Raw genomic sequence first — 23,725 nt, 5'->3', positions numbered from 1 at the left:
CGCGCTGTCAACAGCCTCAGCGCTCTGATGGTGCATCTGGCGAAGTGGCGCCTGCTGGGAGGAGCCACCTGCTACCCCGCCGGGCTCTTTGGGACATCGTGGATGAAATCAAGAGAGCGGCTTGGCTTTATTTACCGAACAATATAATATAATCTGCAGCGTGTCTGATTCACCAGATTTAGAGGCGTTTTTGGTTTGGTCAGTTTCACCACCTACTGCAGAAGCTGCGCGCTGACGAGGGTCGCTTTCAACGCTGTTTATGTCTCACCCAGCCCAGTTTGACAACTTGCTGACGGGCATCGGTGCCGCCGTCTCCCACCAGGACACCCCATTTCAGCTGAAGAGTTTCTGTCCATCTGTCTCAGGTTAGCAGGCATCTCGATGTCAACACTTAGCAGTGATCCAAAGTTAAACTATTTTTCCTGCAAAAGTTCAGATTTTCCAACTCTAGCGTCGGCTGCCCTTGCGGCGCTTAACTCGTGTCAAACCTAAACACGCTGAAAGCTTTAAAATGTGCAGGGCAACAGGGACCTCTCAATGCCCCCAAGCGCATCCACCATAGACTTACCAGCAAGAACGTGACAACACATCCCTATTGATCATAGAAATAAAATCTCAAACACTTTTCTCCCATTAAGACACACCTTGCATGAATCATTTTAAGCCCACAGCTGAAACACTGATGTCACAGAGTACTCAGTGATCCACTGCCAGAGGCAGCACAGTGGAGCAGCGAAGAGCCTACGGGCTAAGCAGCAGCACCCTTGCTGGAAACCTCTTCAACGCAGCCGTATTGCGAGCAGAGTTATTTCTAGCCTTGCCAAGCGTGGGAGAGGGCTGACATGATTGCTTCCTATTGATTTGCACTCTTCTGTAATCATTCTTCTTCCCAGCGTCCATCTGTATCTCTTTTTTTTCCTCCCCCTTTCTTTTTTATTTAACAAAAGAAGGAAAACAACAGAACAGACCCGTGTATTACGGTCTAAAATCTTAAAACATCTCACGCATCCTAAAGGAATTCATTCATCCTTTCTCCATCTAGACTTGATTATTTGATCCATTAAGCAATTACAGTTTTATTACTTATCGGGTTTATGTCAAATTCAGCACCGGCAAGACACACATTCTGGATCTGTGCCGGCCAGACCCGCTGCTTGCCAACTTTCTGCTGCCTTTTCTAATGTTTCTCATCTCCGGATGAGCTATTATCTGTCGGTAATCCACATCAGAACTCACTATTGCCAACAACTAGCTAGTAAATCATAAATTACAAAAAAAAAAAAATCAATCTGTGTTGGATCAGATGAGTCAAACTGCAAAATGCAACAAAGTTGAAAAGGAGGGAGCCCCTGGTCTCACACGGCTGCCACCGGCGCCTCACATACTCACACGGGACTGGCTCAAAAACGTACAGAAAGCCAAAAATGTGGCTTTGAAATACAGGAGCTGAGAATACAAGTTTTTTTTGCCGTGTCACGTCAACGTCAGTAGACCTGATAAGTGACTGAGATCTCTGTTTAAGCTTGATGTGACGCCTTTAGCTGAGAGACTGCATGCTCATACGGTGCTTCGTTACACATTTCCTGCTTTTCTCATTTTCCTTTTGCACTTAAACGTTTCAGATGAAACTACTTTTACTGTGAGATTAACATAAAGCAGGTAAATAGAGAACGACTTCATTCATCAGTTTAATAAATCCATTTTTAGAATTCAATTAAGTTTTATTTATCTAGTGCCAATTGACAACACGTCATCTCAGGGCACTATACAAAGCAAATTCAATCAAATCATACAGATTGGTAATAAGTAGCTTTTGCCTTTTATGTCTCTGTGGAGGAACTTTACTCCAATCTTTTTTTGCAGACTTTTTTCAACTCAGCCACAATGGGTTTTCAAGTTTAAATGGCCCGATAAAAGGTCCTGCCACAGCCCTTCAATTTAAGTCCTTTCAGGACCACAATATGATAGTAAAGTGATGCAAACCTTCATTTAGATTTTTTTTTTTTACCCATTTGGAGGTGGACTTGCTGCTGTGCTTCTTCTCAGTGTCTCTGCCAAAGCCCAAGGGAACTTGAGCTTAAGGTCACAAAAACATGGCAGGACGATCTCCTTTAGGATTTTCTAGTAAAGGGCAGAATTTGTGGTTCTACTGCGGCCCGTCGTCCAGGTCCTTATAAGGGAACCATTCCCCAGACCATTTTAAACCTTTGAACTCTGTCTGGGATGCCATTTTTGCCAAATCCCTTACAGCTGAATCATGAACACTGACCTTAACTGAGACACGTGAGGTTTCAGTGTTTGGTTGTTTAGAGCTCTTTTTTGACTTCCAGGAGGAGTAATCGACGCCCTCTGGGTGTGATAAGGCTGGACCTAGCAGGAGTAGCACCACGACTCCTGGTACACTGCAAAAAGGGAACTCAAAGTATGTAAATTTTTCTTGAAATCTGTGTATTTTTCCTTGATTTGAGCAGTAAAATAAGACAATTTGCCAATGGAATAAGATTTTTGCACTTAAAATAAGAACAATTCATCTCCATCAATAAGATAATCATATCTAATTATCTTATTTTAGGGGTAAAAATACTCATTCCATTGGAAAATGGTCCTATTTAGGTGTTCAAATCAAGGAAAAATATACTGATTTCAAGAAAATTGTACTTATTTTGAGTTCCCTTTTTGCCGTGTAGGTCAACCATCGTTCCACATTTTCTCCCTTAGTGGGTCTTGCTGTGTTTTGACTCCAAAAGGCTTAGAAAATGCTTTGTAACCCTTTCCAGACTGATTGATGTCAGCAACATTGTGTCCAATTTGTGTTTTTCCAATTTATTTTTATGTTTTTTAAAGTCAGGCTTTGCGTTTCTTGTTGCTTACTTAATTTTGTCAGACGGGTTCTTGATTTGACAGGCCAAAAAAATCTTGAGTAAATGATCAGAATTGATTCATGATTTAACAAGGGGGACAATTGTACTGTTAAACAGTATCAAGTAGTTCTGGATAGCTTTATACCTGAAAAACCTGCCTCCGTTTTTTCCTCATGTTGTCTTTGTTAGAAAATATGAAAGATTCAAAAGCGACAAAATAGCAGAAACAGAAGAAAACCGGAATGATGGGACATGCTTTTTGAGGACGGTGTACAGCCGCTGAACCTCTTGTGGAGCTGCTGTCTCTCATCCTCCAGAGTTTTGGTATTTTGCAGCAAGACTCACAGTAGAGATTTTTTTTTCTTTAGAAAAGAAATACACAAATATAGCTATGGTCAACTTAAAGCTGACAAGTACGCAGCAGCTCAAAGCCCGTTCTACCAAAGCAGTTTACTTCTTAAGTTGATGCCCTGCAGATTTCTAGAGCGGGGATCGTCGCCTCTAGTCCTCGAACGCTACAGTCCGGAAACCTTTAGAAGCAGCCCTGCTACGACATACCTGAATGAAATGGTTGACTCACCTCTTCAGCATGTCATCAGTTTCAGCCCATAATGAGGCCCTTCATTTTGATTCAGGTGTGGTGGAGCAGGGATGCTTCTTAAAGCTGCACAATAGTAGTTTTGGAGTATTTGTGCTGGCCTCGCAGCGAAGGGCTCGTCTGATTTCTGGCCGCAGCAACAAGTTACAGACGGCCAGAAACACGGGACATAAAAATCTAACAATTTTCTTTTCAACTCAGGGAAATGATGCTGCACTAAACCAATAATGTAGTTGGTTATCAGTCAATATAGCAACCCGGTCAGTGGAAATGCTGCATTTGTAATTACTTGTGTCACCAAATGAACCAGAAAAGAAGTATTTAAAAGAATAGACAAATTTTGTTTCTCAAATGGGGTTATGTGAGGTAGTTTTTAGTAGTAGGTACCTGGCTGCCATAGTAAATAGTTATATGGGGCTAGAGGAAGTCTATGAGCTAGTGGGGCTCGTGGCCCAAACAGCTGACTTTAGTGGATAAAAAACTGATTTTAGTAAATTGCTAAAATTAATAAATCTCATCATGTCTTCACTAAAAGATGCTCAATTCGATTTAGACATAAGCCTTTCTCTAAAATGAGGATGTAGCCTTCAAAGTTAGCTATGACTTCTATTTTGAGCACATCTACAGCAGCCAGTGCCTACTGATAATTACTTAAAAAAATAAAATAATTCACAATATGTGAACTATTTTTCACCTATGGGTCAGCTAAATGTTTTATTTGAGATGGTCAACAACTCACATTTTGAATTCCCATGCACTCCAAGTTTAAAGCTAATAGCCAACACTAGATGAGATGTATAATCTGACATTAGGGTTTAATTGAAGAGAGGGGACATTAAACATGTTGTAAAGCAACTCAAAGCAGATTGAACAAGAAACAAGGTACAAATCCAGGTGTGGTCAAAGTAGTGTAGGTGGTCGTCTACCTGAAAATGATGCTTTGCAAGTCGAAGGGGTACTCTATGATGCCGGTGGTTGGGACTCGAACCCTAAGCACGTCCTGCTGGGTTGGTAGGTAGGACGCTTCCGAAATACGACCCAGATCGGTTAAATAGCTGCAGAGAGGAGAGAGAGAGAGAAAATAGAAATAGAAAATAAAGCATCCCGGCAGATACAACACCTCTTAAAGTAAACCCAGATGTACCCACAGAGGACATTTGAGGACGCCTCAAATGTTCTTAGAAGAACCGATTCCAGCTGACTCTACCAAGAAATGCATTCATTCAGAGCGGACACTTTATAATCCGCCCACAAAACACACCTTTCTAACAGGAAAGGTTAAATCACAATTCATAACATCAGGTCTCTGTTTCTCCAGCTGCCAGAAGACTTTTCCGTCCTTCCAGAACTGCGAAAGAAAATTTGCTCTAAACGGCAAATAATTGCAGCACATGGCGGACTACAGACGTACTATTTGGTTGAGTCGGAGAGCTGGTACTCTCTCCTGCGATCATAAGCCTCCTGGATCCCGGGGTCGGTCCAAAGCATCTTTATCGCACTGATGTACGGCTCGTCGAACGTCGAAACCTTTTCCACGTCCACATCCCGCACCAGCAGCGCGTTATTCTGAAAAATATAAGAGGACGGTCATCTATAGCATGTAACTTCTGTAGGATTCTTAGGATCTGTTACCTTTTTTATTTTTTTGTTTCTGTAATGATCTCCTGGATTCAACGAATACAAGAAATGTAAATTGCAAAAAGAAAAAATTCCTTTGAAGCTAAAATGATGCGCATTTTTTTAAGGAATAGGTTGACAAAACCTTAATAATGTAATGAGATTGCTTGGTTAAAGATGTCCATTAGATCTGTGTGGCGCCATTTCAGGCACCCGGTTGGACAAGAAGAAAAAATAAAAACCCAGGCTGGCAGATTACCGTATTTTTTGGACTATAAATCACACTTTTTTTCATAGAAATTTTTTTAATTTCTCCTTGTTTAGATAATGAGGAAAAAGGCAAGGTATTGATTGATCCTTGTATTTATTAATTTTAGGCAGGTGACGTGTGGTTTGAGCCACAACTGATTCATAAACTCTTTGCTTCGATGGACAAATCCTCCTGACAAAAGGGAAAGACCTCCCCGTCTCATCCTATCGAACTTCCTAATGTCATAATTTTGTACTTTCAGATCAAAACTACAACATCTCCGGTTTCAAACAAAAACTAATAGAGAGCTTAAAAATTGTATGAGAGTGGTTTGTTTGGTTGTTTATGTGAAAACACAACATGATCTGACCATGACCGTGTTTCAGAGACTCCTAATGGCTGGTTTGGAAACTTGCATTAAGCAGGTACCAAAAAAACTACTTTGATTTACTGATTAAAAATTAAAAATATACACTTGTATCCCATTTGTGCTGCTGACCTTGTTGTCTTCATACTTCAGGGGGATCTTGAGGGTCTCCGTTGCACGGATCATGGCCTGCATGGAGGTGAAGATGTTCTGATAGACCAGTTTGGTGTAGCTCTTCTTATCTTCATCCGTGTAGCCCGTCCCGTGGATTATCCTCATCTGCTTGATGAAGGTGCTCTTGCCACTTTCTCCTGTCCCTAAAAGACAAACGCATAGGCCATCAATCAACCCCTTAAAAAAAAACAAAACAAAAACAACCACCTTCAATGACCATTAAAGAAAACAACAGAATAGTGTTGCGTAAAACCACATTTGGAGAGTGTGTAGCATGAAATCTATTAAAAAAGGCAAAAAAAAAAAAAGGACAATTATTATAACGCTGGCTATTTAAATAGTTAAAAATACAGCTCATTGGCAAGTCCTTTAGTAAAACACATAAAAGACAACGAAGCTAATACTTCTATATTAATTAAAATTTTTTTGATAATTTAAGTGCGGGAAACAAGCATTTCTGCTGAGCCAAGATTATTCCTAAACCTAACCATTTCCAAAGTATTTTGTAATAAATAAGTCTGTTTGCAACAAGCTGCCCTCGTCTGTCCGCCCACAGCTCGGCGCTGCTGATAGAGAAGGCAGAAGAAATCTACGCTAGTGGGTCTCCGGGCATTGATCCAAACGTCGGTGCCAAGCCAGTTTTTAAATCTTTCTGGTTATCGGAGACCAGGGACTGGCCAGCTTCACTCCCCACACAAAAAAACTTAAATGTTTTATTAACACATCAAAGTTCATCTTGTGCCGTAATATGGACAGGATATTGTTTTCAGCCGAACCGATCACCTTTGCTCAATAATCAGACATTTTATGAAAATCTGTCAGTCCATCATGTCCCGCTCATCATTCATTTGCACAAACAACCCAAAAGCCTCAGACATATGCATGTTGTGGTGCAGAAATACAAACTGTCAAATCCAACATGAAGAGGGTCTGATCAGCGTCTTTATCTCTATATGGACTGCAGGCTTACTCAGAATCCTATTTCTTGTTTTAGTTTTTAAGGAGTCGAGCTTAACTTCTGCCTTTACGTGTGAGACGATTGTTGCTCCCATTGGGTCGAAATGACTAGGACGGGGAGTAGCCCAGACCTGGAAACTGAGGAAAAGTACCGTGGAACTTGTTCGTGCAGCACCTCTATCTTACATATTTGTGCTGTGGTTACAGCTGACAAATCATTGTGTCGAGAGCAGCTCATTCAACCCAAGTTTAGAGAATATTTTACTTCCAGTTTTAGAACGGCGTCAGACATGCGTCCTACAGCAAGCTGGCAGCAGTGTTGCTAAGCAACCAGTACTCCGTTCGGTGCTACGGTAGGGGTTGGTATTGCCAAAGAAGTCACGATTCGCTTCAAATCACGATTCACATGCAACGATCCAATTCTATCACGATGTATGACGATACGTGAATTATTGCGATATTTTCACTGAACACTGGTAGAAAAAAAAATACAGCCATTACCAGTGGCTGACTGGCTGTGTATGATCTGGGTAGTGTCTTCAATTGATACATAACTCAAAGCAACTGAATTCATACATAGATGTATTTATTAAAACGACTTTTGGAGGTATTGCCATGAAAACATATATTACTATTACTGGAGTGGACACACTGACAAAAAGTGCTTAGGATTTATAAAACTTAAAATAACAAAATAAAGGATAATCAGTGTCATTTACATGGCCTCAGTGGTCCTTTAAACCAATGAAGTTGTATTCCACTTGTTTTTGGCTGATGTTTGCCAACCATTCATGCAATTTTATTTCTTAATTTTTTTTAAATTAATAATCGATACTTGGCGTCAAGGATTGATGCAGTAGATTGCGAAAATTAGAATCGCGACGCATCGTCATGACGATTATTTTGCACACCCCTATGCTACGGTGGCTTGTTTAGTCCAAAGAAACGTATGATTTCTGTAGGTGGGTGGGATCAATTCTGTTTCATAGGAACAGCTCCACACTGCGTTTGGAAGCGGATCAACACCGCCTGAAAAAGAGAGTCTTGGTGCGGACCAGGATTCGCTTCAGTGTATTCATATCCGCACAAAAAGTCCAGACCAAGGGGGAAACAAACTCTGGTCCGTTTAAAGAGAAGCAAATGTGGCAGGTATGAATACACCCTTTGTTTAGCTCACCTAGGGCTGCAACTGAATTGTTTTTGAAAAACGTATTGATTGTCTTTCTACAAAACATATTTACAATTCTTCTTAGTATTTAGTGACACTGCAGCTCATCTTTACTGATCTCCTTTTGACAGAAAAACTAATTATTAAAATTAAAGCTCTCTTCCAAAATACCACACTTATCACACAGATAGTGCCAATGCTTAGGTTGTACATAAAAAAAGACAGTTTGATTCAGATTATATTTAGTTTATTCAAGTCATTTAAAAAAACATGGCAGTATTCATGTCTAGGTTTAAAACCTTTAGTTTTTTCACAAAACTTTGACATTAAATCAAATACTGAATGCTAAAAGGACAATAGACGGTATAAAATATTGAGGACTAATCAATGAAACACATTCTAAGCTTTTTTGAAACTGCAATGCTTCTGTATACTTTCCATTTTTGTAATGTAATGGTAATGTAATGATTGTAAATGATAAATAATATATAATTAAATAGTGTAGGTCCCAGTGCTAAACCTGGTCAGGTTCCACATTTGATGCCTTTGGGCTCTAATATTTCATCACTGAACTGTCAAACTACACAGCTAGCGAGAAAGAATGCATCACAACACAAGTGTGAAATTTTGTAACAAGGTTACATCTGAATGTGAATAATGCGAAGGTGATCCTTTTCTTAAATATTGCAATGAGGCTGTTGACTTTCGATAATTCCACATTGTCCTCACTTCTCGTTACGATGATTACAACTTTCTCTTTCTGTTCTCTTCAGCTTTTGCTGGATTATCTGTGTCAAGTGTTTGGTATCTGCTGCAAAGATGTGATGCAAGAGGCAAAATATATTATTGTCACAGAAAGTATCAAACCCTGAGAATTTTTATTTTAAATGCAATATTTTTGCACTCCAGTTCCTTGTGATATTAATATTGCACACACTGACATCGCAAAGAAGGTTTATTTCTGATATGTTGTGCAGCCCTAATCTAGAGAGGCAACTTTTCTTTTTTTTTTTTTGCGAGGCAGACACCCAGTCTACTTTTAAGACTAATCTTAAAATTTTCCTTTTTGACAAAGCTTATAGTTAGAGTGGCTCGTGTTACCCTGAGCTACCTCTATAGTTATGCTTCTATAGGCTTAGGCTACTGGAGGACATCAGGGCCTATTTTTCTCACTTTGAGTTCTACTGTTCTCCAGTTTTGCATTGCATTGCATTGAAATGACTTGTCATTTCAGCGTTTTGTTCTCTCTTTTATCTTCATAGTAGGTACACCTGGTCTGGCGTTCTGTTAACTGTGACATCATCCAGGGAACAGATCACCCGTTATTACCATCTAATGTAGAACAGATTACTAGATCAATGTGTTCTTCTGTGCTTTTTTGTCTCTCTTGTTGTGTCTCTGCTCTGTCTTCTGTAAAGTGGTGGGAAGTAACAAAGTACAAGTACTTCGTTACTGTACTTAAGTACAATTTCCGTGTATCTGTACTTTACTTAAGTAGATTTAATAATGGATACTTTCTACTTTTACTCCACTACATTTAACAGTAAGTATCTGTACTTTCTACTTCACTACATTTCTATACAGCGTTTCGTTACTCGTTACATCCAAGAGGCATTTCGGTTTTTTGATTTGTTCGTTAGTTTGAAAGTATCCAATGGCGAGAGCAGAATCAGTCCGCTGAACCAATCCAAAGCGGGAAATAACCAATAGGTCCTCCCTCAAGAAGAGCAGCACAGTACGCAGGACCTGCAGAATCATTAACTCCCAGAATGGAGTCCAAGGATAGTCATCCTCCAGAAGACCTGCCCCATGGCCTTATTTAAAAGATTTCTTTGAAATAACTGGGTCAAAAAACGCTTCCTGGAGATTCCAATGCCGCCTTTGCCTTCCCCGAAAGCAATAAGTTGACGCTAAACTCCTTCACGTCCTGGTTATTAAATAAATGTTAGCGCCATTAAAATAATCTCCATGTAACAGTTACAGTCATATTCAATAGATTAGAATATGGCAGTGTTTCCCGCTGGAATTTGCTTAGGCGAAGCGGCGAGGAGTTGTTGCCTGTATGACAAGCCGATTAGGCATATTATCGTCCGTACAATAACGTGCAGTTCCAACTTGTATTTTACGCGAGCGCGCGTTTTTTACGTCATCGCGCGTTCTGGTTGGAAACGTTGGCAAGTACTTTTACTTTTAATACTTAAGTAGTTTTAAAAGCATGTACTTTCTTACTTTTACTTAAGTAAAATAATAATGTGGTACTTTGACTTTTACTTAAGTAAAAGTACAAATACGCAGACAAAAATTTACTCAAGTACATTGTATGAGTACTTTCTCCACCACTGCTTCTGTAACCCCAGTCGGTCGAGGCAGATGACCGTTCATACTGAGCCCGGTTCTGCTGGAGGTTTTCCTTCCTGTTAATAGGGAGTTTTTTCTTTCCGCTGTCGCTTCATGCTTGCTCAGTATGAGGGATTGCTGCAAAGCCATGTACAATGCAGATGACTCTTCCTGTGGCTCTACGGTTCTCCAGGAGTGAACGCTCCTTGTCGGGACTTTGATGCAATCAACTGGGTTCCCTTATATAGGAATTTTTTTTTACCAATCTGTATAATCTGACCCACTCTGTATAATCTGATTGAATTTGACTTTGTAAAGTGCCTTGAGATGACATGTTTAATTAATTGGTGCTACATAAATAACATTTAGTTGAATTGAATCCACTGAACTTTATCGTGTATTGATTTCCCTTTACCGTCCGTCATAACTTCAAAACGTACAGCTATTGAAGATGTTGGAAATCCGTTTACTCCTAATTTGTACAGATGTTTACTTGATGTATGTTTGTTGTTTAAACAGACATTATAGGATAGTAAGCTTCCGGCAACATTTTGTGCATACAGAAACAATCTGCACAGAATTTACTAATTAGTTTGTCCAGATTTGTTTAATAAGTGTGGTGAAGATAAGCCGCAGTATTTGTTTAAGAATTATGTTTTCAGTAGGCTTAAACATGGTGTGAAAGCCTAGCATCTCTGAAAAAGGAAACTTTATGTTTGATGAAGGATGTTGATATTTATCTCTTTCTGCATTTTTGAATATGATTACATGTTTTATAAGCCCATGAGGGCTGGGCACCTTTATGGTATATGGCACATAATAAATAAACTAACTGAACGGTGTAAAAAACTATATCAAACTAATTACAGCAAACGGCCCCAAAACCGAAGAATATTTTCAGAAAGGTTGTTGTATTATTAGTTTCGGGCCCTAAATGTGCATAATGCAATCTTTGACGTTAGATATTAATTTTCTTTCCGATATGTGACCTTATAATTGCCTTTATAAGCTTTGCTCCATTTACCACAGTTGTCTCTATAATCTCCATTAGTTCATGACAGAATCAGTCTGTTCGTATCATCTGGGTGTGACGCGCAACATGCTCTTGTTCACCCTGGTGCTTTGTTGAGTTTCTGTCGTAGTCGATGCATTAGTGAGAAAACACGGGCTAACTTCAATGTTTATATTTTTTCTACCTCAGAAGACACACGCCTCTAAACAAGACCTGTGCAGTTGCAGTGGCAGATGCTTTTGCTCTTCTCCCATGCATGTGCAAAACACTGGTGTAATTTCAACTCGTCGCCACTGGGGGCGACGAGTTGCAGATGTATACAAAAAATCTTGGAACTTGCACAATGCTCCTTTAAGTTATGTTCATAACTTTTTTTTAAATATCTGAATGAATTTCTAATTAGGATCCTTTCACACATGATTTATGCAATTAAAATATGTTTTTGTACTTCCAGGCCATGAGACTAGCACACTTTCTATAGGAAAAATTTAGGATCGTCGTTTCCAACAAACTCTCCCAAAAGTACTAAATAACTGTTTTGTAAAAAAAAATAAGTAAAACCCTGTCTGGAACATTTTGTTTTACAACAGCAACTTTGAGCTAATAAACCTTTGCTTATGCCAGGGTAGACATCTTTGTTTGAAGGTGTTGAAATATCCATCAGGTGTGGAAAACTAGAAGATGGTTTTGCTTTAGCTCGAAACAGAGTATTACCAGCTGTTAACTTAAAAAAAAAAAAAAAAACTAGTGTCCGCTTTATTAAAAGCTGCAACCCCAACAGCAACGTTCAGCACTTCGAATCATGTTAGTGAGAAGTGCTAAATAAATAAACTTGCCTTACCGCTAGGATAAAAACAGGTTCTAAACAAACCCAGAACATGACTAAATCTAAATTTTTACCTTAAGGTTTTACCAAGAATGTAGTTCCGTTTGCCATTAGTTAAATGTCCCAATCAGAAAAAACAAAAATCAGGATGTGAAAAATGCTACGAGTCATCATCAGTCCATCTTTGCATAAAATTAAACACTTGTTGGAGCCAATCTTCTGCAGAACAACCGCCGTGGCTGAACAGATATGTGCTGTGCTAAGTAATAAAACTGGTAATCCCCAGAGGAAGCCGTTAAAATGTCTTCCATGGATATAAAGCGATAGTGGAGTGTACAGTGAGGGAGTGCCACGCACGCCTCTTCAGCTGTAACCCAACAGGATCCTTACCTGAGGAAAGCAGGTTGGGCAACATCGGAGTTTCATTTTCAGATAGAGGTCTTTAGGTCTGGGCCACAAACTGCGATTTTTCAGACACTACTAGAGAGAGCCTACTTTCTATCTGGTTAAAGAGCTCAATTGATGAGGGACGTGCCAGTGGGATGTAAGGGACAGAGGAAATCAGAAAACAGGGAATCTATATATTATCCTTAATCAGAATTATGCAATTAGTTGAAAAGAGGACATGAGGGAATATGTGTGAATCCAGATTAATTTCAAAATTAATTAGACAACAGAATTCAAGACCAAAAAAGTTCATTTTACAGAGTGAAAAAAGTCCCTTTTCAGACTATGCCGGGATTTGGAAATTCATTGAACGCTCCGCCATTTTAATATCAAACCAAGCCTCCACATGCATCTGCATACAGTTTGTTTCTACCTTCATCACTGTCATCTGAGAGAGCCTGTTTGGATGAGAAGGATGTTTTCCACCCTGCATGGACCAGGGTTTAACTTCCAGTGTATCTCAGTTATGCATGTATGACCAGTTTGACTCAACATACCTGCTGCCTGCCTGAAGTAGCAAGCAGACGCATTTGTAATGAATAAGCAACTGTACGCTCATTGGAGCGACTCCTGAGGGCTAACGGCTTGTTCCCATAGCAACTCCATCACTGTACTTCTAAAAATGAGGCAGAAAGACGGCAGTTGATGGGCCTCAGCTTGCATCCAGAGAGTCGAGTCTTTGATTTGATTTCTGTTTTGCCCAAAACCATCTTCAACCAGTCCTCTCCAGTCAGACAGCAGCAACCGATGGCAGCTGGGGAAACCCATTATACAGGTTTTTGTTTCTTTCCTCATCCGTCATTTCTACGGCCAACCTAAAAAGAGCACTGTGAAGACTCTGGGAACTTTACAATTGAACACCTAAGATTTGAGGCTTTATTAGAGAACCTATTTCTAAAATTAAGAGTCAGAGTTTTACTTTCTTAGGCAGTGTTGCATTGTAAAAAGCACCCTTGCAAGAAAAAGTAACTTATGGACCACAACTATATGGTGCATCTTACAGAAATCCTATGTGGTCATTTGTACACTGCAAAAACGGATCTAAAAATAAATAAATGTTCTTAAAATTTGTGTTTATGTCCTAGGTTTGAGCAGGTAAATAAGATTATCTGCCAACGGGATGAGTATTTTGACCCTTAAAATAAGATGATTAGATGCAGCTGATCCAGAACGCTGCTGCCCGTGTCCTCACTAAGACTAAGAAAGTAGAGCACATAACCCCAGTTCTAAAGTCCTTACACTGGCTCCCTGTATCTCAGAGAATAGACTTTAAAATACTTCTGTTAGTCTATAAATCCCTGAATGGCTTAGCACCTAAATACATCACAGACTTGTTATCAGTGTATCAACCCTCCAGACCACTAAGGTCTTCTGGCTCCAGCCTGCTCTGCATACCTAGAACCAGAACTAAACAAGGAGAAGCAGCATTTAGTTCCTATGCTCCACTTATCTGGAACAAACTTCCAGAAAATTGTAAAGGTGCGGAAAACCTGAGATCTTTTAAATCAAGATTAAAAACACGTTTGTTTAAGATTGCCTTCAACTGTTCTAGTTAACTGAATCACCACTTTTTTTGTTCTTTTTTTCTATCTACATTTATTCCTACTTGCTTTTATTCTGCTTTATTTTGCTATATTTTAATCATGTAAAGCACTTTGCATTGTCTTTGTACTGAATTGTGCTATATAAATAAATCTGCCTTGCCTTGCCTAGATATACTTCACTTAAAATAAGATGGAGATTAATTGTTCCTATTTTAAGGGCAAAAATCTTATTCAATTGGCAGATCTTATTTACCTGCTTAAATCAAGAAAAAATGCACAACTTTTAAGAACATCTAACTTATTTTTAGTTCAGTTTTTGCAGTGTACTTGTTTTATGTTGCTTTGCCCTTTAAATAATTTGTTATATATGTGGCCTGGATTATGTACAAGATTTCATAATCAATTTTAAGAAATTACAACTAGCTGCAAAGGAAGGCTGTTGCATGACATGCAGCTATATTTATCAAGATTGGATTAAACATGCTAATAAATCAACATAATCAGCTAAAATGATATTAAAAAGGCACAAAAACAACAGATTAGAAGTGTCTTTATCGACAGAATATATTTCAGATTTAATACAGCTTGTTGCTCTTTGTAAAAGATTATGAAATAACTATAGAAAAAAATACAGGTCATGTAGCCAATTCACAATAACTCATCTAAAAAGGACTAACCTGTGTTAAATATTAGTATTTCAGCAAAACAAATAACTCCCAAAGTTCAGCATCAACACAATGAGAAAATAAGTGCAAAATATACAAAAAGGTCAAAAAGGAGGCACAAAGTGTGGCAAATAGGAAGAGAACATCAGCTTGAGTAAATTATTCCTTAGAAACCTATCCAAGCACATCAAACAGGAAGGGATGTCCAAAGAGTTTTTAATTACTGCAATAATTAAACAGCCCAGAGTTGGGTCAGATGGCACAGCTGGAGTCCCGAGTGGATGGAGAAAAACTGCATTGTTGCTGAGTGGCCATTTGTGGGAACTTTTCCAGAAATTATTTTAGGAATTTAAACTGCTTTCTCCAACAAAAAAATAAAAAGTCTTGATGGGACTTTGTAAAGGGTCACATTAGAGTCTACAGCTTCTGCTGAGCCAGAGACCAACTTAACAGAGGTAGTGCATTTATGGAGGAATCATTTTTAAGGTTCTATATCATGCTTTTTTAAGCCTTTCAAAGTCAACTATAAGCATATATGAAATGTTACCTTTGGCACTATGGAGTATTTTTATGCATTTGTATTAGTTCTGAAACATACGTTATTCTCTGGTCCTAGTTTTCCAACCTGGAAGAAAGACAGTTCACTGCAAAAAGGGAAATAAAAGTAAGGTTTTCTTGAAATGAGTATTTGTCCTTTATTTGAGTAGGTAAATAAGATTATCTGCCAATAGAAAGAGTATTTTGCCTGCTCAAATCAAGGACAAATGCACTCGTTTCAAGAAGATTTTACTTCCCTTTAGTTCACTTTTTGCAGTATTGTTGATTTTGCATGATACAGGCCCTTAAAAAACTTAATGGGTATAAATTCCATGGGCGCAATTTATACCATCCTTATCGACTTGAAATGTAGCACGATTGCTTCGACAGTCTGCTCGGGTGGGCGCGACGTGCCATCGAACTTCAGCACGGAACAATTAACTAAACCCCGGTCCGCCTAACACCATAGGTCTTGGGACGCTTCAAGTGAACCAAGCACAGGAAACAGTCTACAGCACACTGCATTCTGGGTAAATGAAACCAAAGCGCTAGTTGCAAGATTGCCAGAGAGATGGTTCTCCATGAGGAGAGAGAATAAATTAAAAGCTCTGATGAAGATGTGGTCAAATGTAAGTATATTAAAGCTGCTGGTAAGTACTCACATCAACAATAACATTTCCTGAGGAACACTGAGGCTGTGGGATTCAGCCGTACAACTGAGCAATGGTGAACACAAACTTAACCAATGAGATTTAAAGATATGCAACATTCTTCGGAAAAGTGGCCATTCAGGAGACAAAAAGAACAAGTTTTCTTTGAATGACAAACTAATGCTATTGATGGGACACTGAGCGCCAACTCGAAGGAAGCGGGGAAATACGCTATTCAACAGGTCCGGTTCATCTGACAAACTGTAGAATGTGGCAACGTTAATCGCAACAATTCCCCGATAGTACCCAATCTACGAGATTTTGCTGTGTAAATGAGCTGAAAATAAAAAAAAAAAAAAAACTTTTTGCAGACAATATTAGAAACACTCAATATCCTGATGTGTTACAACAAATATCACAAATTATTCTAAAAATTAAAAAAATATATATATCAAGAAACTTCTAAGGAAACCACTACGTCTGTGTTGGGCCAAAGGAAATAACAGGAAGGTTAAACCTGGGGAGTTGTCATGTCATCCCTTCACCTTTTCATACCTTTGAGTTTTGGTTATCTTCTGCTTGAATTTTACTAAATGTAGCCATCTGCCACAGTCTTTGACAACAACTCAAAGTCTCTATATTCTTATTATTGTCTCCTGTAAGGAAACTGGGTTCTATACCAGTTTGATATATAGTATCTACCGGCAAGAAGTCAAATTGTTATTTTGATTTGGTAAGGGGGTCAAAATGTGTTATTTCATTGCAGTCAACTGGCCCACAATAATAAGGGACCCAACATTAAACTAAACAATGAGATATAAGCTTAATCTTTCTTGACCACTGCAAGAAGGGAACTAGAATTACGCAACATTTTCTTCGAGTGCATTTGCCCTTAATTTGAGTAGGTAAATAAGATGATCTGCCAATGGAATAAGATTTTTGAACTTAAAATAGGAACAATTCATCAATCATCGTATTTCAAGTGCACTCTATGTTATTTTAGGCGTAAAAATACTCATTCCTTTGGCAGACCATCTAATTTACCTGCTCAAATCAAGGAGAAATACACTAATTTCAAGAGAATTGTACTTACTTTTAGTACCCTTTACAAAAACACATACCCCTCAAGAAAAATTAAATGTAAGATGTTTGAGTATGACCATGTAATGGTAGCATCCCACTACAGCATTTTTAACTCAGTTATTTTCAGCCATTGTCTCTGCTTTTTCCTCCATCACATTCTTGCTCTGTCTTCTTCCCACTGGTAGCTAAAAGAAAATACTTTCTTGTAGTAGTAGGGTTTATTTAACGTACTGAACCAAACTGCAAACACGTGGATTATAAGGAAAAAAAACAACAAAAAAAACAAAACACGTGGATTATAATCAGACTTGTTTGAACTTGAAGATAAGTTGTCGGCTCAACCTGTCACTCTTTAAAACACAAGTATTTGCAAGATAAAGAAAGAAACCAGAAGTGTTCTTTATAGAGTCATCATTAGACGTCTTCTTTAGCTGCCATATCAAGTTAAATAAATAATTGCCTAATTAATTATTGAATAAAATGATCAACCCGCTCACCTTTTTATCTTCAGGTGTAATCAACTGATTATAATGATGGTCAGCACTACAACAATTTAAAAGCTAATTTATTCTTAATTTTACTTAAGTACATTTTATTAATGCAACATGGCATTACCGAGTTACATGGGCAAAAAAAAGTCACGTTTTTCTAAGTAAAATAAAAACCTTAAAATGTCTCTTGGACGCTTTCTCAACACCCGCTGCACTGATTCAATGTAATGGCACATCTACGAACCGATCCAATTCAACTAAAGACAAAAAACACATTTTAACATTCACTTTAAAAAGAGACTGTAGACAAAAAGAAAGGGGGAGGAAAGAGCCAAGCAGTTCCTGCTGAATTTCTTGAAGTATGGACTGCGAGAGAACAAGACTGAGAAAGGAGGAGGGGGTGTTTATGTGCAGGATCCCTTTTCCAGTTTTGAGAAAATTCCTGGCATACTTTTCCTTCTAAAGGATTAAGATGTTAATTTAACTTTTCAGGTTCCCATTTCATCAAACTGCTTGATGTACAGAAAAGGTTTCTGTTGTACAAGCTACTCAACTAAAAAAGGTTTTTAAGAAAGTGGTCAAGCCTCAAGTATACCCCTGCATAGCCCGAGATTAGCGTCAGACTGAACTGATTTTACAGAGAGCAACTTCTAGCAGAAATGCACATTAAGAAAGTCTTAGATATGCCATTAATTCAACGTTGTTGGTAGAAGTCAAATAGTAACTTTGTACAGACCCTAATGATCCTAAATAAAATACAGGATATCTATCACGGTAACTTGAAAATACTCCATATTTTCTATGCCATGCACCTCAGGCACATTAGTTTTACAAAGTCATACTTTCTAATCTGATGGGTCGTTATTATTTATCATCATAGCAACAGATTAAAAACTGCAAATGCTGTTTAATAATTAAAAGCAAAAATATTTAATCATTATTCCTTTGTGTAATAATTACAAATTCCAACTTCTTAGTAGTAAAAAGGAAAATGAAATGTTAAGTATTTAAACGGAAAAAAGTTTACACTAAATGTTTCTGAAAAACCATTATACCTGCTTGGATTCACTGCATTCTTGCATCTTTGAATATCCTGCAACGGCATTGTCTGCATATGTAGTCCAGGCACGTCTCAAAATATTTGAATGTGGTGAAAAGGTTCGCCATTGGTCACTCCTCGTTTCAAAAACGGTAACCAATTTATAGATTCACCAAACAGTGAAATGTTTCGCAACTTTCATAGCTTACAGAAAATGAAAACCCGCATCTCAGAAAACAGATAATATTTCAGAAAAATCAATAATAAAGGATATTATAACAGAAATGTCAGGCTTCTGAAGATTATGGTAAATTCAATGGGCTCCATACTTGGTCGCAGCTCCTTTAGCATGAGTTCTTGCATCCATATGGAGGCTCTTCTGAGGCGTTTATGAAGTCCAGCTTGAAGAAGGCATCAAGCATTCAAACTTTCAAGGCAGATGGATGCAGTCATCGCTGTTGAACCTTTTCCTACCAAACTTTCGCCTTCCATTCAACTTTCTATGAATATCCTTACTAGTTGTTCACAGCACTCTGAACAACGGGCTTCTTCAGCAGTGACCTTTTGTGGCCCTCCCTTCTTATGGTGGGTATCAATGATTGTATCTTCCTGGACATCTGTCCAATCAGCAGTCTTTCCCATCATAGTGTAAGCCGTAATATTTATGCATTAAAAAAGAAATGTTTCTTAAACCGGATTGACGTAATATCCATTTTTTTCTGAGACACATAATTTGAGGTTTTTCAAGTCCGTAAGGCAAAATCATCAACATTAGAAGACCCGGAATATTAAACTATGAATCTATAAGTGTTTCACTTTCTGAAGTAAAAAAATAAATAAATACTTCATTTTGTCATGATATACTTTTTTTTGTATTTGTCCCTGCATTATTGAGTACAGTCCAATGCAGACTACTGCTCAGTTTATCTTGGAAGTGCTTTAAGTGCCAGCTGCTGTTCTACACAGATGACTACCCATGCAAGGCCAGCACTCATTTTCTGACCTTCAAAGTTTTCATAATTTAGTAGCTCCAATAGCCAGTTTGCAATCTGCTAGGCATGCACATTAATAACCGCTCTGCTGCAAGACAGCATGGCGACAGATAAGCATGATGGCGGCACATATCAAATGGCCAACACCCTGAACCAGTAGAAAAGTTTCTGCGTGAGCTCGGGTACAAAGTGCTGTAATGAGCCAATATATAACCATATCTGTTAGGACCGCTGACTGGTTATACCGAAAAGTACCAGTGGCTCAAACACGTAACAGGTGCAAAATGAAACCAACAAGATCCCTACAGAGACAAATAAGAACAGAGTCAGACTATGGTTCTTTTTCTAAACAACAACGCAGGCTTGGGTCTTTATCATATGATTTTATCATCATTGTGAATAATTTCTCATGACTATAAGAATTTGGGTTTATCTTAACAATAAACTCCAATTAGTGGCGTCTGAAAATCCCAAAAACTGCCACTATTATCAGTAGTGGTACTTACGATGTTTTATTCACTGTTGGATTCATGAAAGAGAATCATTAAAAACCAATCAATAAAAAAAATTAATTCATAAAATTAAATGAAGTTACTGTGTGCGGTTTAGTGATAAAAATCATTAGTAACTACTGTCCTGATGAAAAGGATTTTGTTTTAATGTCTCATATGTTACATTATTAAATATGTTTTTTAAGGGCATTATTTGGGTTCATGGGGCTATAGTTGCTGTGATATGCTATCACAGCCACATAGTAATTTAAATGAAAGACTGCAAGAAGCTGCAAATAGTCTTCATCACTTTTATCATTATCACAATAGTACCACAATACATCATGATAAAATTTAAAGTTCATATCGCCCACCACCACAACAGACGTCTTTATTTTAAAAAGGTTTATTATTTTGACTTCAAGACTAATAAACATTAGGGCTGGGTATCATCTAGGATGAGCCGATTCGATACGATTCTCGATACACAGCTCACGATACGATTCTCGATACATAGCTCAGCTTGATTTGATTCCAATATCGATATTTATTACTTTGAATTAATGCTCAGTGATTCAATCACCAAAATCAGCCAAATATTATGTTTATGTTCTATTTATTGATCACAGACATATTAACAGGAAAATAAAGTGCATTTGCTTCAATGCATTTAACGTGTCACAGAAACCAAAAATGTGCCCAAACATCTGATTTTAGGGTCAAAGGAGCTTCTAAAATCCTGTCGGCCGTTCCACAAATTCGTCTCACTCGCTCTCCTTCGCTGTGAACTGTAATGGTTGCGCTGTAATAACGCCCCCTAGGGTCTTCGGTTCTCCACAATCACTATCAAGCTATTTCTGGATAATCTTCACCTAAACTAGTGCACTTTCACATCTCCCACAGGTGCTGGGTCCCAGGTATTAAGTGTTCACTTATATACAGTAATCTTGTAATTTATTTATTTATTTATTTATGTTCTTTCACTTTCTTTTTTCAAATATCACATTACACATGTCAGCTTACATAATAATATATATGATTTAGCAATGGCATCTAGGTGTTATTCGAGTGTATCTGTTGCTTTATGTCTGTTGGTTGTGCTGTTCTTTTTGTGTCTCTTTCCAGGTGATGGAGCAGACAAAGAAGGTTTTATCATTCTCTCCCTTTTATCTCCTCTTTCTTTCACCTCTACTCTTTTTTTTCTTCTTTCACTTTTTGTTCTTCCTTTACCCTCCCATTGTCATGTCCATATAATTTGAAATTCTCCTTGCAGGAATCATAATAAAGCTATTTACAAGCATAAATCAAGTGGAGCACTATGGCGAAAGCCGTTTGCTCCACTTGTAAAAGCAAAATCTGTCGAGCTCTATCTGGCATTGAGACATCAATTCCTATTGCCATATTGCTAGACAGGACACTGGGGAAAAAAAAAAAAAAAAAAAAAAAAAAAAAAAAAAAAAAAAAACGCCCCCTAGAGGTTGGGAGGTATATCGATATTGAAAGCCAGAATATCGATATTAAATCGTTTTTAAAAATATCGATATTAATCTTTATATCGATTTTTATGCACAGCCCTAATAAACATTGTAGAAAAATCTATTATGACATTACGTTATTTCAAACAGAGAAAAGCCAAATAATTTTTTTACCATAAGAAACAGAAATCACTGGCTATTAAAAAGAAGCGTCACTTACTTAAATGTTTGCTAAAATACTTTCACATGTGGCTGTAGGAGATGAAAAGTAAATGAGTTTATTCTGTGTACATTAAAGGGAAGCCCACAATTCATTTCCACAAAAAAGAAAAATGCTGCCCAGCACTTCAACAAAGTTATTATCCATTAAATTATCAGCAGAGTTTGTCTAGATATCGAGGAAAGGATTTCAGATCTTAGTTTCAAAATTGCTGCTCCGTGTCTCCAAGTGTTAAATAAACTTATGTGATCCCATCACTCTCTATATTTACCACCACATGCAACTCGTCTGACTTAGAGCCAATATGAAATGTTGAAGAAACCACTAATGTGACGCTGCTGCACGCCTGAAATCTCAGATATCCACCAGCGGGATCTGCTTTAATAATTCATGCTCTTAACGACGGCGAGTGTGTCGTAATGAAGCAGACAGGCGCTGACACGGTAGAGACGGGGCAGCCCTCGGTCGATCTGACTGCTTTATTTCTACCGAAACTCTGGGTGTGTCGTCCTCAGTTTGCTCAGCCAACACAGGAACGCGACAAAAGGTGAATAATGACAAACACCTGCCTGTCTTGGCTTTAGAACTCAAAATGAACCTCAATATTTCATCTTCCAGGCTTTTGGGTTAAGAACTGCAAACACATAAATCTAGAAAACAACTAAATGATTGGTGGGAATAGCTGGTTTGGGGAAAAGTATATCTTAACATTAACGAACGGGACTATTGAGAAACGTCCATGCTGGATTTCAATGGGATTGTTGACTCTAGATAGTCTATGGTAAATATTGCAGCTGTGAGCTTGTGCATTTCCTGTTAAATCATAAAAAAAAAAAAAATAGACAATCATATATCATATATGGTGAAAATGATCAGATTATCAGTGGAGAACTGCATGTGTTGCAGCAAGAACCAAGCACAACTTTTAGAAACAGCATCACCTCAATCTGCGGCTTTGACTCAAAAGAAATAGAAAAACATAGAAAGGCCCAGCTTGTGACGTTAATTCTCTAAAACTAATTAATTTAAATTTGCTAATGATACACCTTAATTTCCCCTCCAAGGACCTTTTTATTTTATTCTAATATAAGAGGGACTGTGGTGGAAGGCTTCAAACCCAGAGACTTCCCAAGCTGCAAATGTACAGGAAGTTGAAATGTTTTAACAACTCTGCTAAATAATGGAGCAATAAAAACAGTTAAGGAGATTATTTTCCCCAATCGTACCTTAAAGTGTGTAGTTTGGGTTATTGAAGTTTTTCGGCTTCAGGTGGCCTCACATTTGACTCTCAGAGAGCTGGGGATCCACTGGAGCCAATGAATTATCCAAAGCCTGCGGTTCCCCAGGTTCTGAGGCTCCAGTCGATCCAGATTCTGTTTACACTCATTAAGCCTCTATTGACGTTGCAAAGAATAAAATAGGACAATGAGGATTAGACTCTGGCAAAACGTTTGCGTCATGAACCTGCGAAGGCGAGCCCAGTCAAAGCCGGCTCTGGCCATTCATAAATCACAGGTGCATCCGCAGAGATCCCGCGCAGATCCGAAGCGAAACAACTAACCAGAAGTCAGCGGTGCAGGAGGACAGGTGGCGGCGCGCTGCGTCAACATCAGCGCTAAGCATTAAAACTGTAACCATGATGGTGGACCAATTCAGTACAACAATCCGGTGTGGTACACCCCGTCAGACTAGCGTACCAGTAGTTGATTTTACGTCTCCGTCTGTCGGTATAGACCACTTTAAAGAAACAGCAAACGTTAGAAAATACAACTTATGAAAGGAGAACGCTGTGTTGACTGATTTTGACATGTTTGGGGGAAGGTGCAAAACATCCAACACCTCACCAGGATTTTATTTCACGGCTGCCGGCGGGGGTGTGTGCAGGTGCGTTGTTTCGCCGCGTCTCTGGATGCATACCCGTGGC

The 23,725-nt window shown here is 38.4% G+C and overlaps 1 protein-coding gene across 1 annotated transcript in view; it reads right to left on the bottom strand.

Moving 5' to 3' along the window:
• Positions 1-23,725, bottom strand: part of LOC105936828 (guanine nucleotide-binding protein G(q) subunit alpha) — a 45,716-nt gene that overhangs the window by 10,042 nt on the left and 11,949 nt on the right. The window contains exons 2-4 of the mRNA XM_012877822.3: positions 5,826-6,010; positions 4,871-5,025; positions 4,386-4,514 (exon numbers count right to left, since the gene is read on the bottom strand). Coding sequence (XP_012733276.3) covers positions 4,386-4,514; positions 4,871-5,025; positions 5,826-6,010 — 469 coding nt within the window. The remainder of the gene's footprint in view (positions 1-4,385; positions 4,515-4,870; positions 5,026-5,825; positions 6,011-23,725) is intronic.

Source organism: Fundulus heteroclitus, chromosome 9 (genome assembly GCF_011125445.2).
Source record: "Fundulus heteroclitus isolate FHET01 chromosome 9, MU-UCD_Fhet_4.1, whole genome shotgun sequence".
In the NCBI taxonomy this organism is placed as follows: domain Eukaryota; kingdom Metazoa; phylum Chordata; class Actinopteri; order Cyprinodontiformes; family Fundulidae; genus Fundulus; species Fundulus heteroclitus.
Note: the sequence above shows the minus strand (reverse complement) of the source record. Positions and strands in the feature narration are given on the sequence as shown.